Source organism: Mus pahari, chromosome 1 (assembly GCF_900095145.1).
Source record: "Mus pahari chromosome 1, PAHARI_EIJ_v1.1, whole genome shotgun sequence".
NCBI lineage: Eukaryota > Metazoa > Chordata > Mammalia > Rodentia > Muridae > Mus > Mus pahari.
In genome coordinates, this window is record NC_034590.1 from 60,916,518 (window position 1) to 60,932,036 (window position 15,519).

The 15,519-nt window shown below is 42.7% G+C and overlaps 1 protein-coding gene across 3 annotated transcripts in view; it reads left to right on the plus strand.

The window, feature by feature from the left end:
* Me3 (malic enzyme 3) overlaps positions 1-15,519 on the plus strand; it is a 183,774-nt gene that overhangs the window by 78,557 nt on the left and 89,698 nt on the right. For all 3 annotated transcript variants that reach the window (XM_029531078.1, XM_029531076.1, XM_021202908.1), the window contains 2 exons: positions 741-874; positions 3,956-4,105. In XM_029531078.1, coding sequence (XP_029386938.1) covers positions 741-874; positions 3,956-4,105 — 284 coding nt within the window. The remainder of the gene's footprint in view (positions 1-740; positions 875-3,955; positions 4,106-15,519) is intronic.

The window sequence follows — 15,519 nt, forward strand, 5'->3', positions numbered from 1 at the left end:
GCCCCTTGGTCTTGCAAACTTTATATGACCCAGCACAGGGGAAGGCCAGGGCCAAGTAGTGGGAGTGGGTGGGTAGGGGAGCAGGGGCGGGGGGTGGGGTGTAGGGAACTTTCGGGATAGCATTTGAAATGTAAATAAAGAAAATAATAATAATAAACTGCACAAAAAAAAAAGAAAGAAAGAAAGCCTGCATATTCTGGTTCCAATTGTATGACATTCTGAAAATGGTGAAACTGTAGAGATAGTAAATGAAGGTGGGTGGCTGCCAGAGGTTTGGCAAAGTAAAAAGGAGTGAACAGGTAAAGCCTGGGGGATTTTGTGCAATATTATAAATTTACATAACTCTCAGTGAAGATGGAGGAGGAGGAAAGAGTCTGCTTAAGTGGCTTTGGACAATAGTGGAGTTTGTAAGACTGAAAAGGCAAAGTCTAGTCTATAGGCTAGTCTAATTTATAAAGTTGCTTCCCATCATGGTACTAGGTGGGGAGGCCTACACAGGAGTACTATTCTGTAGTCTGTTTTTCTATGGATCTAAACTTTCTTTTAAAGTCTAGTCTCATTGACTTTTTCATTTATCTCATCAGGAGGCATCAAAGCAACCAGCACAATAAAGCCCCCTTTTAAACAGCAAGGGGTCCATCCCGTTTTTGGTGATTTACACTAACTCTTGCCATCCACAGATAGAACTTCTGTTTCTTGGCTTCCTGCGTGTACATTAAGTGTGTTCCTTTCTTCTCCAGGGCATGGCCTTTACACTCGAAGAGAGGCTGCAGCTCGGCATCCACGGCCTGATCCCCCCCTGCTTCCTCAGCCAGGATGTTCAGCTCCTCCGCATCATGAGATACTACGAGAATCAGCAGAGCGACCTGGACAAGTTAGTGCCTGAAGTCTGTTCTCTGTGCCCAGTCCTGAGGCTAAGCTGCTATGCTCTGTGGGCTTCTGAATTCTCTGTAGGGAGGAAAGGCTGAGAGTCCAGAGAGAGTTCAGATCCAGCTCTATCGTTAAAAAGAGAAGAGACTGAGGGAAAGGAGATCCAGTGACCAGCCCAAATTGGGATCCATCTCAAGGGGAGGCTCCAAGGCCTGGCACTATTACTGATGCTATGGTGTGCTTACAGACAGGAGCCTAGCATGGCTGTCCCCAGAGAGGCCCAACAGCAGCTGACTGAGACAGACACAGATACTTATACCCATCCAATGGACCCCTGTGGTTGAATTAGGGAAAGGCTGGACGAAGTTGTGGAGGGGGTTAACCCCATAGGAAGACCAGCAGTCTCAACTAACCCTGACCCCTGAGATCTCTGAGACACTGATCTGCCAACCAGGCAGCATACACAAGCTGATATGAGGCTGCGGACACATATACAGCAGAGGACTGCCTGATCTGGCCTCAGTGAGTGAAGATGCACCTAGCCCTTGAGAGACTTGAGGCCCCAGGGAGTGGGGATGCCTGGCAGGGTGAGGGGGGGGGGGGGTTGGAGGGTGGGGACATCCTCTTAGAGATGGGGGAGGAGGAGTGGGATGAGGACCTCTTGGAGGGGAAAACAAATAGACTATAAAAAAATGCATGTCAGTCTCCCTAGAGATAAAGGTTACAACAGGAGCACAATTAAAATGAAACCAGATTTGAGGGGTGAAGTCTGGGAGGCCATCTGAGATATGTCAGAGATGAGTCAGTATAAGAAGCCTTAATGAAACAATTCAGCAGACAGATTGGAGGAGGGCAGTCCACTGAGCAGAAGGAAATGAGGCAAAAATGGTGTGGTGGGGGTTGTTAAGGAATAGTAAGAGGAACAGTGGAGAGGGATAAAACAGAAGGAATTCCTTGGGAAGGTCTAGATCCTGTGCTGAAGGTCAAATAAAGACTATACCAAAGTGTTACCAAAGACTATAGTCACCACCCAGGTACACACAATGAGACAGTACGGATCTAAACACAGCTGGCTCCAGCATCCTTGATTTTTTTTTTCTTTCATGCTTAATCTTATAGCATCCTTGATTTTAACGTCTCTGCTTTGCATAGTTTCGAGGTAGCAACGTCTAGTCGTTTTAAGACTAATTCTAGACTGAGTGAAACCCACCTTCCTACACTGAATAACTAAAGTTACTTTGCCCATCTTTGTCCTTCACTTGTATGACTGTGCCAATGGCATGTGACTCGTTTTGTTTTATGAGAATTGAATGAAATCTTTGTGGTGTGCTTAGAACATTGCCTAGTAAGCCCTGTGTAGGTTTGTTAAACAAATGTGTTGACTTGTTATGGGCCCTAGTGGATAATATAGGAAGAAGATAAGGGCTCTCTATAGCCATAGAACTAAATGGCTAGAACTTGGTCTAGGGATATGACAGCCACTGTTAAGGCCTACGTAAAATGTTAAGGCCTATGTAACTGTTACCTCTCTAACCTGCCATTTTGTGCTGTTACTGCTATCACTAAGATGTTCTGTGCCTTGGTGTTCTTGGAAACCAGTCACAATAGAGGTCAGTTAGAACTGCTTTGCCTAGTTACCCACAATAAGCTTGGACCCGAACCAACCACCCAGCAGCACTTCCTGCACCTGTGTATGAGCTTTTATGATAGTTTCCTTTATAAGCTGCCCCTGGGACGGACCTCAACATAGGGGAGACACCTCCACCAATATAAGCGTCTATTTGAAATAAGACTTCCATTTTGAGTAGGGGTTAAGCAAAGTTTAAATTCCCAAGACCCCTCTGAGAATTAACATCCTGCTTGTCAGAGAGAGACATTTGTGTGGATAACTGACATCCTGGTTGGCAAGTTAAGACATGAATATTAGTTGAGGCAAATCCCCTGCTACAGTTGAATACCCCAACTAATGGAAACAGGATAAGTATACAACAAAGACATGTTCCTAAGGAAATCCCCTATCCCTAAATCCTGATTGGTGGAATAACTTGGCACAGATGTTTATGGATCTTAGACTTAAAAACCCTATAGGACCTTAACTCAATGTTACAGCCAGCTCGAGAGTCTGGTCTGTGGCCCTGATCGATGAGTCTTGGGGTGTGCTGTACAATTAACCATCCCTTCTTGACTGACATAGGTATGTGAGTGGTTTGTGCAGTGATTCCCAACCCCAGCTACCATGAAGGGCAGAGTCAGAAGCACATGAGGCTCTAGCTCCTGCTGCCTCCTCTAAGCCTCTCATACTTCTGAGAAGCAGTTAACAAGCATGCCCCTGCCCACATTTGTGTCCCCACCCCTAAAGCACTAAATTCCAGGAATACTACTCACTTCAATCCCAAGGCCATTTTATCACCAGGTCAGAAACTGTCTCCCTTTTGTTCCTCCCTACTCATAATAGGTCTAACCACATCACCTTGAAGAGCAAACCAGAGGTTACACAACAGATTCTACTAATAAACCCATGCACGCCCAAACTTCAAACAATCAGAACCTCTTCTTCTGTTAGGTGTACCAAAAAGAATGAGAGTTCAAAGTGAAATGTTTGCTTAAAACATGAAATTATAAAAGCTACAGTCTGTAATGCTCACCTTCTCAATTCTTTCCCACTCAGTGGGCCTCACTTATTTGCCTAAAATGATGCTGTATGGTCAGGAAGTGATGAGTGCGCATATCCCTGAGAGCTCCAGGTACAGAGCAAGTAGTGACTGTCACACACTATCCAGAGATCCTCATGTCAGCAAGTGATGGGGAGAAAGTCTAAGGTTCCCCAGCTATAAGGACTGTGTTATGCTGGTAAATGTTCTGTCAGTGAGAGGAGTAAAATGTAGAACTGGAGAGAAATGCACATAAACGGCTAGGGAAGTGGAATGCCCTCTACTGGGAGTGGGCTGAGGTGATGGCTACCCCTGAGTCTAAATCCTCCCTGGAGCAGGGTCTTCATTCTTAAGCACAGTGACATTTTCCAGGGTCTGCTAAGCAGTCACATTGGTGTTCCTGGAATCAGCTGGCTTCTTCTTTCCTTTGCAAGGTACATCATTCTCATGACTCTCCAAGACCGCAATGAGAAGCTCTTCTACCGGGTACTGACCTCAGACGTGGAGAAGTTCATGCCCATTGTGTACACACCCACTGTGGGGCTAGCCTGTCAGCACTACGGCCTCACCTTCCGCCGACCCCGGTGAGTACCTATGACAGGGGTCAGGGAGGGGCTGGCCCATAGACGAAAACATTGTCTCCAGTGTCCTTGTATCTTGGGACATTTAGAGGATACCTTAGAGTCAACAGCCCAACAAGAGACATTTGATTTTACACTTGCTCAGTGAAATAACACCATCAACAGAGAAATAAACAGGGAGAGTAAATAGCAAGAGGATATTGAATTTTCACCACCCCCAAATGATAAATGTTGGAAGTGTTGTCCTGAGAAATGGTTCCCATTGGTTTCACATTCTCCACCTGTCACCTCTGCATGTCCTCTCCCTTTTTCTGCCCATCTCCAGCATTCCTATAGAACTGCAGGGATATTTGAGGACAATGAATAGCACTGGACACCAAACACACACTCTCTTGTTAGCCTTTAGATCAGTATATGTCCATGCGAAGTTAACTTTAGATCCCATATATATATATATATTGCCACTTCATTAGACAAAGAATATGTTATTCCATTTTTTCCTAAAACTAAAGGACTGAGAGGAGTTTGTGCTTTCATATTTAGCACCGAAATATATATATATATATATATATATATATATATATATATATATGTAGATGTAGATATAGATATAGATAGATATATAGAGATATAGATAGATGATATAGATATAGATATGTATATAGATATAGATATATTGACATATCTCAGTGCAAGGTACCTGATTGTTGTAACTACATAGTTTATGCTTTAACAATAAAAGTGTCTAGATAAGTTATATGTAATAGAACACCATAAAAAGCCAATTAATAACGTGAAGTATACTGAAAGAGATGTGTAATTTAGATTTATAGAGTAGTTATAAATCAAATTTCTTGTTTTGTTTTCATTTGTATGGCTTAGAACTTATTTATTTTTATCCATTCATTCATTTTAGTTTTTCAAGACAAGGTTTTTGGCATCCTGGCGCTTGCTATGTAGACCAGGTTGACCTCAAACTCACAGAGAGCTGCCTGCCTCTGCCTTCCACTTGCTAAGAGTAAGGCATGTGCCATGCTCCCAACCCCCCATGACTTAGCTTCTAAAAACAGGTTCTGGTGTAACCTGGACTGGCCCAAAAACTCACAATATAGCAAAGCTATCTGGAATCTCTTACTCTTCTTGCATTCACCCTCTCAAATCACAGGAGTGTTCCACCACACCTACCTACAATCCACTTTTCTTTTTTAAAATCATCTGTTATATGCAGAACACATAATCATGGATCTATGACAGTTTTGGTTAATTTGTGCTGGGCTATGAAAGATGAATGTAAAGAATTGGAATTTTAAGAAATTGCCTATGTGGAACGTTGCACCCTAAGTGAGGCATCTATTATCAAGTGCTCCAAAGCACAGGAATCCTCCAGAGGAAAGAATAGAAAGAATAGAGCCAGAAGTTTGGGAGGAGGACTGCAGAATAGCATCTTCTGGACATGACAGGGACATTTCATTTGTGAACTCACTATCGCTGCAGTTACCTGCACAAGATTGGGCCATCACCTTGTGTAATACATGAGGAAGGAACTCAGGAGACTCCACCCTCACTGGGGGACAATGGGCAGGTAATGGGTGCTGGTGGAGGGGGTGCCACTTTTTTCAGTGATGTAGCCACTGATAGGTTGCCCATATATCAATAAATAACCCTAACTAATGAACATACAATCAACTTTACTTAAACTCGGTGAGTGAAAAAAAGATACTAGTAGGGTTTCAAAAAATAAGAGAGAACAGAGAGTAATGGGGGTGAAATGAGCAAAAATTCAGAATATCCATGTATGAAACTGTTAAAGAATAAAGAAATGAAAATGAAAAGAATTAGCTAAGTGGGGAGGTATATGGGTCCCATGGAATCAACAGAAAACTAATTAGGGTTATGAATGCACAGAAATTGGAACCACTCCAGTCACTAAGATCCTCCCAAATCAGCAGACAGTATTCAGGAGGTGACATGAGAAAGGCTGATGATGATCTTGTATGAGCTGACGACAGAACTGCTCCATGGTATGGATAAGAGGAAGGATTTTATTGTGAATATGAGGGAGAAAACAGCCAGAGGCACCTGGAAGAGTCCTGAGCAGAGAGAGAAAGTAGCAGACTGGACCTAGCCATGAGAGAAGCAGGAACAGACAGAGTGGAGGAGAGAACGGGAATACGGGAGCAAGACAAAGAAAGGCACAAGAGAGAAAGCTTCCCTGAAATAGCCGGGTTATAAGGAGATAGGAGTAGCTTGGGGGAGGAAGTGAAGTGAGCTGGAGAACTTTCAGGCAAGAGTGGAGGTGAGAAGAACTGAGTAGAGTTAGGATGCTAGCGTGGACTCTATAAGCACACAGATATGGATTTTCTCTTCTGCCACTGATAAGGGAAATGGCTCCACTTGGTAGCACCTGAAGAATGCTGCCCTTTGTCTAACCATCAGATTTTGGAGTTTCCTTTGGAACTTAACAGGACAATTATGTGGAATTTATGAATGTTTCGCTGGGGAATGAGAAGAGGAAAAGGAATAAAGAAACTACTAATCTGAAGAGTTGTTTCATCGTCGTCATTGTTGTTGTTGTCATTGTTGTTGCTGTTGTTATTGGAAACCCAGCAAGATACAGGGATCAAGAGGAATTTGTCTTTTAATGGTGTGATCTGATGTGAGACTGGCTACAGCAGACTCCCCGAAGTCACACAACAATGCCAGGACTCTACCAAGGTTCTCTGAACTGAGTGTGAGCAGGAACCTGCCATGATCACTACACTACCTCATAGTTCAGGATTAGGCACACACGGTGGGCATTCAGGACTGGGTACACATGGTGGACATTCAGGACAGGGCACCATTTCAATTCTGAGAATGATTGACTGCCCAAGGTCTAGGTAAAGATTACCAAAAGCCATTTCAGAGCCTCTCCCCAGAGGAAGGATTTAGTCAGGCCCTTGGCCTGCAGCTAGCTGAGGCTGAGGCAGGTTCAGGCAGACCAAACTGTCTTCTTGGATTAGTCCCTCACACCTAGTACAGTGCAGTTTTTCACTAACCCTTCTTCAGATGACTATCCAATTAAGTGATTTGACATGTGGCATTCCGAGCTGTTGCTCTAGGTTTCCATTGGCCTCTTTCCAGGTGTTAATTTCACGCCCGCCTTGCTCCCAAGGGAGAAGAGACTGGGTTCTGCCTCATCTGAAGCACCTGCCTAGGATGGCTTTATAGATTAACATCAAGAGGAGAAGAGCCAGGCTCTCTCTATTTCTGAAATGATAAACCTTCCTGCCAGGCTGCTGTTAACAAAGAAGTGCTCTATAGAAGTGCCTGCTCCCCTAGCAAAGCTAATTCGGTCCAGCAAACCTAGAATTGAGGCAGTAACCCTAAAATTGAGCCTCCAGCACACCTTGGCTCCACAGCACCTCAGCGCCTGGAAGGAGATACCAAAGTATTTCAGGGTACCTAAGAGTCTTGAGTAGTTCTCCACAGCAGAATAACTAACCATACCTCATCCCTTCATCCCTTTCTCCTGGTATAGCCTCTGCCTGTGTTTCTGTAGACCTGACTGGCAGGGGCACCCACTAATGGTTACTAAGTAGAAGTGAAAGCTAAGGTAAAGTTGGGTAGATGCCAGGACAGATTTCAACCCAAAAGGCAGGTGTCAAGAGAAAGCCAGTGTGATAGCCAGAGTCCACGCTTCCTATCCTTTGCCAAAGCTAGGCACCTTCCTCATCTGTTAGACTCTGGGTGGCACACACACACAACTGTGGATAGCACTTTGAGTCTCAGTGTGCTGCTCAAGTTGTGTGCGTGAGTGGAGGTGATAATAAAAATGTTATTCATGGTCCTTGTTTAAGATGGTGAGACAGACTTCATGCATGTGGGGGGACATTGTCATAGGTATAGAGAACACTGTGCAGATTTTTGCTCTGAGGAAAAAGGTTGGACTCAATTCTAACAATGAAAAATAGAAATTATAAGCAAGGAGTTAGGGGTGGTAATAAAGTTTCAAGGTGATCAGGCATCAAAGGTAGGAAAGAAACTTGGCAGGCTTCTTGCTCGGAGTGGGGTCTTCAAGGAACAGAGAGTGAAGACCACTGCCTGGCCTATCAGAAAAGACCTACAAGCCTGATGAAAAGTTTGGTCACAGGGGAATCTATCAGAGAACTGGACTGTGGGAATTTGAAAGAGCTCAGACTTTAAACTTAGGCAATCTTGGCCTTGAATTCCAGGTCCCCTCCCTCAACTTGGCCTTTTCTGTGTGAAATAGGAGAGATGCTTATGCTGACTGGAGATTTCAAGATTCCATGTGGAGAGGACTTGGCCTTACAAGGTGCTAGAAGCTCCCTGGCTCACCATTCCTAGGAGATGTCATCTGACTCAGTCACCCTGGCTGAGCTGGCGAGGTCTATGTCAACTTGACCCAAACAAGAGTCATCAGAGAGAAGGGAGCCTCAATGGAGAAAATGCCTCCATGAGACCCATCTGTAGACAAGTCTGTAGGACATTTACTTAACTGGTGATTGATGAGGGAGGGCTGAGCAATCCCTCATCAATAGTACGTGATGCTATCCCTAGGCGACAGTCCTAGGTTTTATAATAAAACAAGCTGGAAAGCCACAGAGAGCAAGCCAGTAAGCAGCATCCCTCCACAGCCTTTGCATCAGCTCCTGCCCTCCAGGGACTAGCCCTGCTTGAGTTCCTGTCCTGGCTTCCTTAGATGTGGAAGCACAACCTGAATTAAAACCTTTCTTCTGCAGCTTGCTTTAGACATAGTGTTTCTTCACAGTGATGGCAATCCTGACTGGGACATTGCTCAAGAACATGGGTTCCTCAGTCCTCTGAAATGCTACCATTCTCCATTGTTTAGTCCAGGTCCTATATTGTCTGTAATTTTGTTTAAGTAATTCATTAGTGAGTACCTACAAGGAGTAGGGCGGGGGTGGGGGGAAATGTGCTGAGTTTTTAAAAAAAAAAAATGAAACGAAAAACAGGCTAGTTGAATGCTCTGTGGAAAACACCTGAAGATTTATTTGGATTTAAAAAAAAAAAAAAAAAGATAACATTCCTTGGCTCTGGATCAAGCCACCATCTTTTTCTGAAAACAGATATGTTTGTGTACCCATGTCACTATTGTATATGTAGAGGATGTTAACAGCTGTCATTTACTGAATGCTTACAATGTCTTTGATCGGACCTCAGCCTAGGAACTTCCACAAAGCACTTGCTATTTTGCTGAGGAAACTAGAATTAGCCTCCCCAAAATCTTACAGCTAACTCAGTTCTCTATGCTTTTTCTGAGTGTGCAGTCCAGCGTCTTGTGGCCCTGGTAAACATGATGCCTGAGAGATAAGCACCTGCTTTCTTATAAACTCCTTCCATGCTGGACCTGTGCATAAGACACACACACACACACACACACTCACTACCACAGTGAAGGGGACAGAGCAGTGGGGAACAGAGTCCACAAGAGCGTCAGCCCCCCCGCCCCACCAGATATCCCTGGAACCTAGCTCCCCCACATCTAAGCCTGCATTACAGAACTGCCCCTTGTGAGGCCTGTTGTGGAGGTCAGGAGGGCTAAATGCTTTATGATGATAAAGTTTCCCATTGATGTAAAGAAGCATTATTTTTCATGTCTCCTTCCTCACTCCAATGCCCATAAAAAGCTATGGCTAAGTTTCACTCCCCTTGAAGTTTCCAGCTTCCTCCTCTATATGTCTAATGAGCCTCGTTTTCTTGCACTGGAACATTTTTATTCTCTCACACACATAAAGAAAACCTCTGGGACACGAATCATATGTTTCTGCCTCCTACATGTGCACTGGAGTTCATTTCTAACCAAACTTAAAAATCAGGTGCCAATATCCTGAACAGTCAGTATGGAAAACAACAGCAAATGTATTCCAGCACCTGAGGAGGACCCCATACCCAGGACACAGTCTGAGCACATCAAAATCTGAATTTAAACCCAACTGTCAGTTTTGATTCACACACACACACACACACACACACACACACACACACACACACCCCCCTAGCACAACCAGAAGAAGGCAAACAGAAAACAAGAATTAACATCATCAGCCCCACCTCATCTCTATCCCCCGGTGTTAAAGTACCAATTCCTTTGGCCAAGACTGTTCCATACCCTTTCCACCCAGACTCCTCTGCCAAACCATTTCAGTTCCACTGTTGGAATAACTCCCATGGGATCTGCCCCTGAGTCTCCTTGGCTTCTTCTTTGGTCTTGCTGGCTTTTGGTTTTGGATTAGGAGCCATTAGGTCTGGATTCGCCACCTATGGTCCCTTCCAGGCTACATAGCCTAAAGCAAGTCAATTTATTCATTTGTATTGGATAAAAGTGACAGGGTTAGCCTACATGGCTGCTATAATGTCTTCCACTTCCAAAAATGTATGATCTAATTAGTGAAACTCTATAATCAAGTTATTAATAAGATCTTGAAGTAAGCTATACTATATAGCTGAGATTAATTTTTCCCACCTGTGAAATTAAGAAGCATATATCTGGGCAGCAGTTCTCAGTCCTGGGAGCACATTAAAAAATATCTGGGAAGCATTCATTAAAATCCCTGAGTTAGAAAAAGGCTCTTAGGTTTTCAAAAGCTCTCTGGTGGTTCTAATAGGAATCACGGCTGCAAACCACCAAGCTGGGTGATCTCTTCCAGCTAGAGCTGCCATGACTCTTAGAGAGTCAATAGCCTGTGTCTCATAGTTTGCAAGCCATCCCAGACTAGAAGTATACTTGGAGATTAAGGTCACAGTATAAGAGAACGTATCTCCAACTGAGTCCTCAGTAAAAGAAACGGTTGATCTCCACAGCTAAGTTCTTTCAGGTCTCACTCACAGGGTTGCTGGGCCAGAGGAGATCATTTCTCTCCCATGATACACTGGATTTCTGACTCCCCAATGTAATTGCCCACCTTGTATAGTCATAAATGCCCACTAATCAATCAGATGTCAGCAATTGTACAGTAGCAAATATCACATTCAAGGTGAATCATTTGAGAATACGTGGCTAATGTGGCCTAGGTCAAAAGATGAGCTGGACCAATGAATGTTCTTTCCAGGAGTCTGATGTGGAAAAATTATATAGAAAGAGCATTACAAATTAGAAGGTAAATGAAGACAAAAAGGATGCTATTGTTCAGATTTTAGAGCAGGACTATGGTAAGCCAAGGAAATACGCTAGCTATAAAGGAACACAGACTAGAACAGTGGGTGAAGGGTCCATAGAAAGAGAACAGGGCAGATGGCAAGACAGTGACTGGTCCCTAGTGCTGCCTGAATGGATGACAGCTTCCACACTAGTTCCTGTTCACAAATGTACAATGCAGCCTCTTTCTCCAGAGGGAACTTTAGTGGACCTCTGCTGTGAGTAATCCGAAGAGCCCAACTGTAAAGGAAATCACGTAGATCTGATGCCCTTGTTAGATTAGCTGGCGCTGACATTAAAGTGAGCTATCTCCATCTCTAGCACGCATGAAAACTATCTGGAGGACTTCTTCAGACACACATTCCACATGTCTGGGAAGGGGCCAGAAAATGTCCATACCTCACAAGGTCCAGAGATGCTGCTGCCACTGGACTAAGGGAGGTGAAAGGCAGGCAACTCACCACAAAATGAATAGAGATCACTTGAAGGATGTGGAAGTAGGTACTTCCAGGCCCCCACTGCACATTAGGAGGAAGAACTGTGAGTCTGATCCTGGGGCCTGTCACCAACTGTTTGACCTTTTGTAAGTCCCCCACCCCTTCTTTGGACCTGAATTTCTTCGTCTATACAATAAGGAATCTCAAGTGTTAATTCTGACCCTGCCAATCTCAATTTGCACAGCAGAACTATAAAATTACCACTAAGGTTTCTGGTATTTAAGATAAAAATGAAAAGGTAGAGAAAAGCACATTCTTTTCATTTTCTGACAAGAAAAGGCTCGCGGGCTTATCTGCAGATGTGTCGGTTTTGCTCTGATTCACAAGTGGGCACTTTTCCAGACAGACCAGCTGGGCAGTCAGGATTGCTAAGAATGGTTTGGTACTGTGCTGTGGGTATCCCTGCTGGAATGGGTATAAGACAAGAGAAGCCCCTAAAAAGGATATTATTCAGCTATTATTTAACACAAAAGCCACAAGGAGTACATTAAATAGTTCTTCAACCCCACGTTGCTGAAACAGTTTGGAGGGGCAGAGAACATTTACCAAGTGTCTAAATTACATGGCTTTCAATTGTGGAGAGAATTGTCTTAATCTTTTTGGAGACTTCAGGATTTACATTGTTAATGGTGACTGCGTGTTTACTTGCCTGTGACCTGCCTAGGGCTTTCATCTCCAGAGGAGCAGCTTGCTCTGTGGACAGGATGAAAGGCACTTCTTACCCACATGTAAGTTTGAGTATAGGAGGCTGGGAGGGAAGTGGGCATTTTTGAGCAGTCCCATGTATATACAAAGATTATATTCTCTTTACTTAAGATGGAGACAGGTGACCTTTATTAAGTAAAACAGGGTATACTGGATTTGACTTCCTTTAACCAAAGGCAAATTTCCCTGAGCATTTAAACAAACTGATTTTGTTTCTGTTTTACTGGCTCTGTCCTTTGTCTTTGGCAACCCTAGCCATGGTGATCAAAGAGTCATTGTGGGGCGAATTTCCTCTGTCACACCAGGAAATACGTACATTCAACAAGAGTTGAGCAGACCGTTCTTTGAGCAACCTTGATCTGCCACTGACATGTAAAATGTGTGAGAGGCTGTTTTGACTCACATTAAGTTTAGTCCAAAAGGAATTTCAAGGAGTACAAACTCTCTGGAAGGTTCTAGGATAGAGGAGGACTAACCAATTACTGGAATAATGCTTTTAAAAAAAAAAAAAAAAAAAAAAAAAGCAAAAGTTGCTTCACCATAAAGAGGCCCCCTCACTGAGCCCACCCCAAAACTGTTGTTGTTGTTATTATTATTATTATTATTATTATTATTTACTATCATTATTATTATACCTATGCAGATCTCTGGAAATCCCCCACATCTTGCTGAGTAGCATTGAAAACTTTCTGATTGTGTTTCTTAGACATTCTTAGGCTATCATTTCTTAAGCCAATAAGGATGAGAAGTTAGGAAGGGTGGGCAATGTTGGAAGTGGAGGAGAGGATCAGGAAGGACAAAGTCTAACGTTCTAGAGACAAAAACAAAACTCAAAACCTGCGGTGACTAACCTTGGTTGTCAGCTTAACACATTGGAACCTAAGTTAAGAATTGCCTCTATCAAATTGACATGTGGAATATCTGCAGGGCATTTTCTCGATTGCTAACTGATGTTGGAGACCCCATCCACTGCGGGCAGTACCATGGCTAAGCAGATGAGCCTAGCTCTATGAGAAATGTAGCTGAACAAGAGACTAGAAACAACCCAGGAGCCAGGAGCCAGCTTTTCTCCATGGTTTATACCTTGGCCCCTTTTGAGTTCCTGCCCTGTCTTCCGTCAGTGAGGGACTATAAAATAAACCATGTCTCCCTGTCTTACTTTGCTTTCTATTGCTATAATTTAAAAAATTGACCAAAAGCTATTGGGAGAAATAGGTCCAATATTGTACAATCCATATACACTTTCTGCTTGTTTGTACATGACAGGTTCTTGCTGTGTGCTACATAATGGTCTTGAAATCATGCTTCTCCTATTTCAGCCTCTCTATTAGTAGGATTGTTTATTTGATATTTTTACACTATACTATGGTTTTCAGAACCAAAAGAAATGTAGACAATTAATTTGGGAGGTGGCTTGTAAGAGAACAGCAAAGAGTGAGACTGAAGGCTTTCCTTGATATTTATAATTATTGTATCAATTTTGAAGAAGAGGACTTTATAAGTTACTCTTATTCTGAGATGAATGCTTTTCAAAATCATCACAGTCAATGAACCAGAATCTTACCCTCACCTAACGTCTGTGCCACCCTCCAAGCAGAACCATTGTTCATTGAAACAGTTGATGAATGACTTCATGGATAGACCATCTTATTAATACACATACCATTTCTTAAATGAATGCAACCTGTTCCCTGCAGGCTGAGAATGAGGACAATCACTCAGTTCAAATAGTTTTGACCATAGCAAGAAACCTGTATCCAAAAATTATGCCTACAATTCATTCTTTGGCACAACAGAACTGTCAACTCTTATCTACTATGCTTATCTACTATGAAGGCAAAATCCTTTGGTGATATGAGGGACATTCAGGTACAGCCTTATTACAATAAACTCCAATGTCAAAAAACTGTTATTTTGTGTTTGTACTACAGTAAGAGCCAAGATTTTAAGTTCTACTAAAAACAAAACAAACAAACAAAAAGACTTTGTCTATTTATGTTCATTTAAAAAACTAATAGTGGTATGTTATTTTAAAATATAATACAGTTAATATATTTGGAGATTTTGAAATTTATATTGAGAAAAATGTATGTATTTTCGGTATTGCTGTAGACATTTATATCAAGCAACTTTTATAATACTCATTTTTATTGTTACAACATTTTATAAATTTTAAAGAATATGAAAAAAAACAAAAGGTATTGCAGGTTTTGAAGGGGGAGGCTCTCCCGGAGGAGTTGGGGTACAAAAGGGAAAGAAGAATGTGATGTAAGTCTATTTACTCAAAATATGTTTTTAAATGTTAGCAAATTCAGCTAAATTGAAATTATGTATCTTTTCTCATCATAATGCAATAAAACTTAAATCAAACAAACAAAAAAAAACTAACCAAAAGCAATTTGGGACTGAAAAAATTTATTTAATCTTATAATTCTCAAGTCATACTCCATCACTGAGGGAAGTCAGGGCAGGAACCTGAAGGCAGGCCCTGAAACAGAGGCTGTAGAGAGATACAACACTAAGTCCCAGTTAAAGTTCCCCACATCCAGTCTCAGGGCTCGGTACTTGTTACCTCCTCGAACTCGGACTGTGTGTATGCGGCGAGTGCCAATCTCAGTGTAGGCAGCAGGCCGTCCCAGCTCATACTTCCGCTTCTCGTGGCAGTGTTTTCTCTTACTCGCCATCTTGTGGCTTTTGTGCCAGTTGACCCGAGAGATGCCCATCGCTCGGTGCTGGCTGGAAAGAGGAAGCGCGAACCTTCATGGTCCAGTTTCTAAACTCATCTTCCTTCTTAGTATCACCAAGTTTCCCATTTGTCTTTCATCCTCCGAATTGTTGAAAGCATTAAAGGTGCCTTGGCCCTCCCAGAACCAAGCAATGGTTCTTAATTATTCTCAGGTTATCATAATAGCCTAATCTGTCCCCTTGCCAGTGATTGAACTTAGATATAGATACTGACCCAATTCTGGTCCAAAAACATGTAAGAGATCTGCCAGAGGATTTGGGAGGGGGGGGATTTTTTTTTTTTTTTTTTTTTTACTTCAGAACAGTCTCTA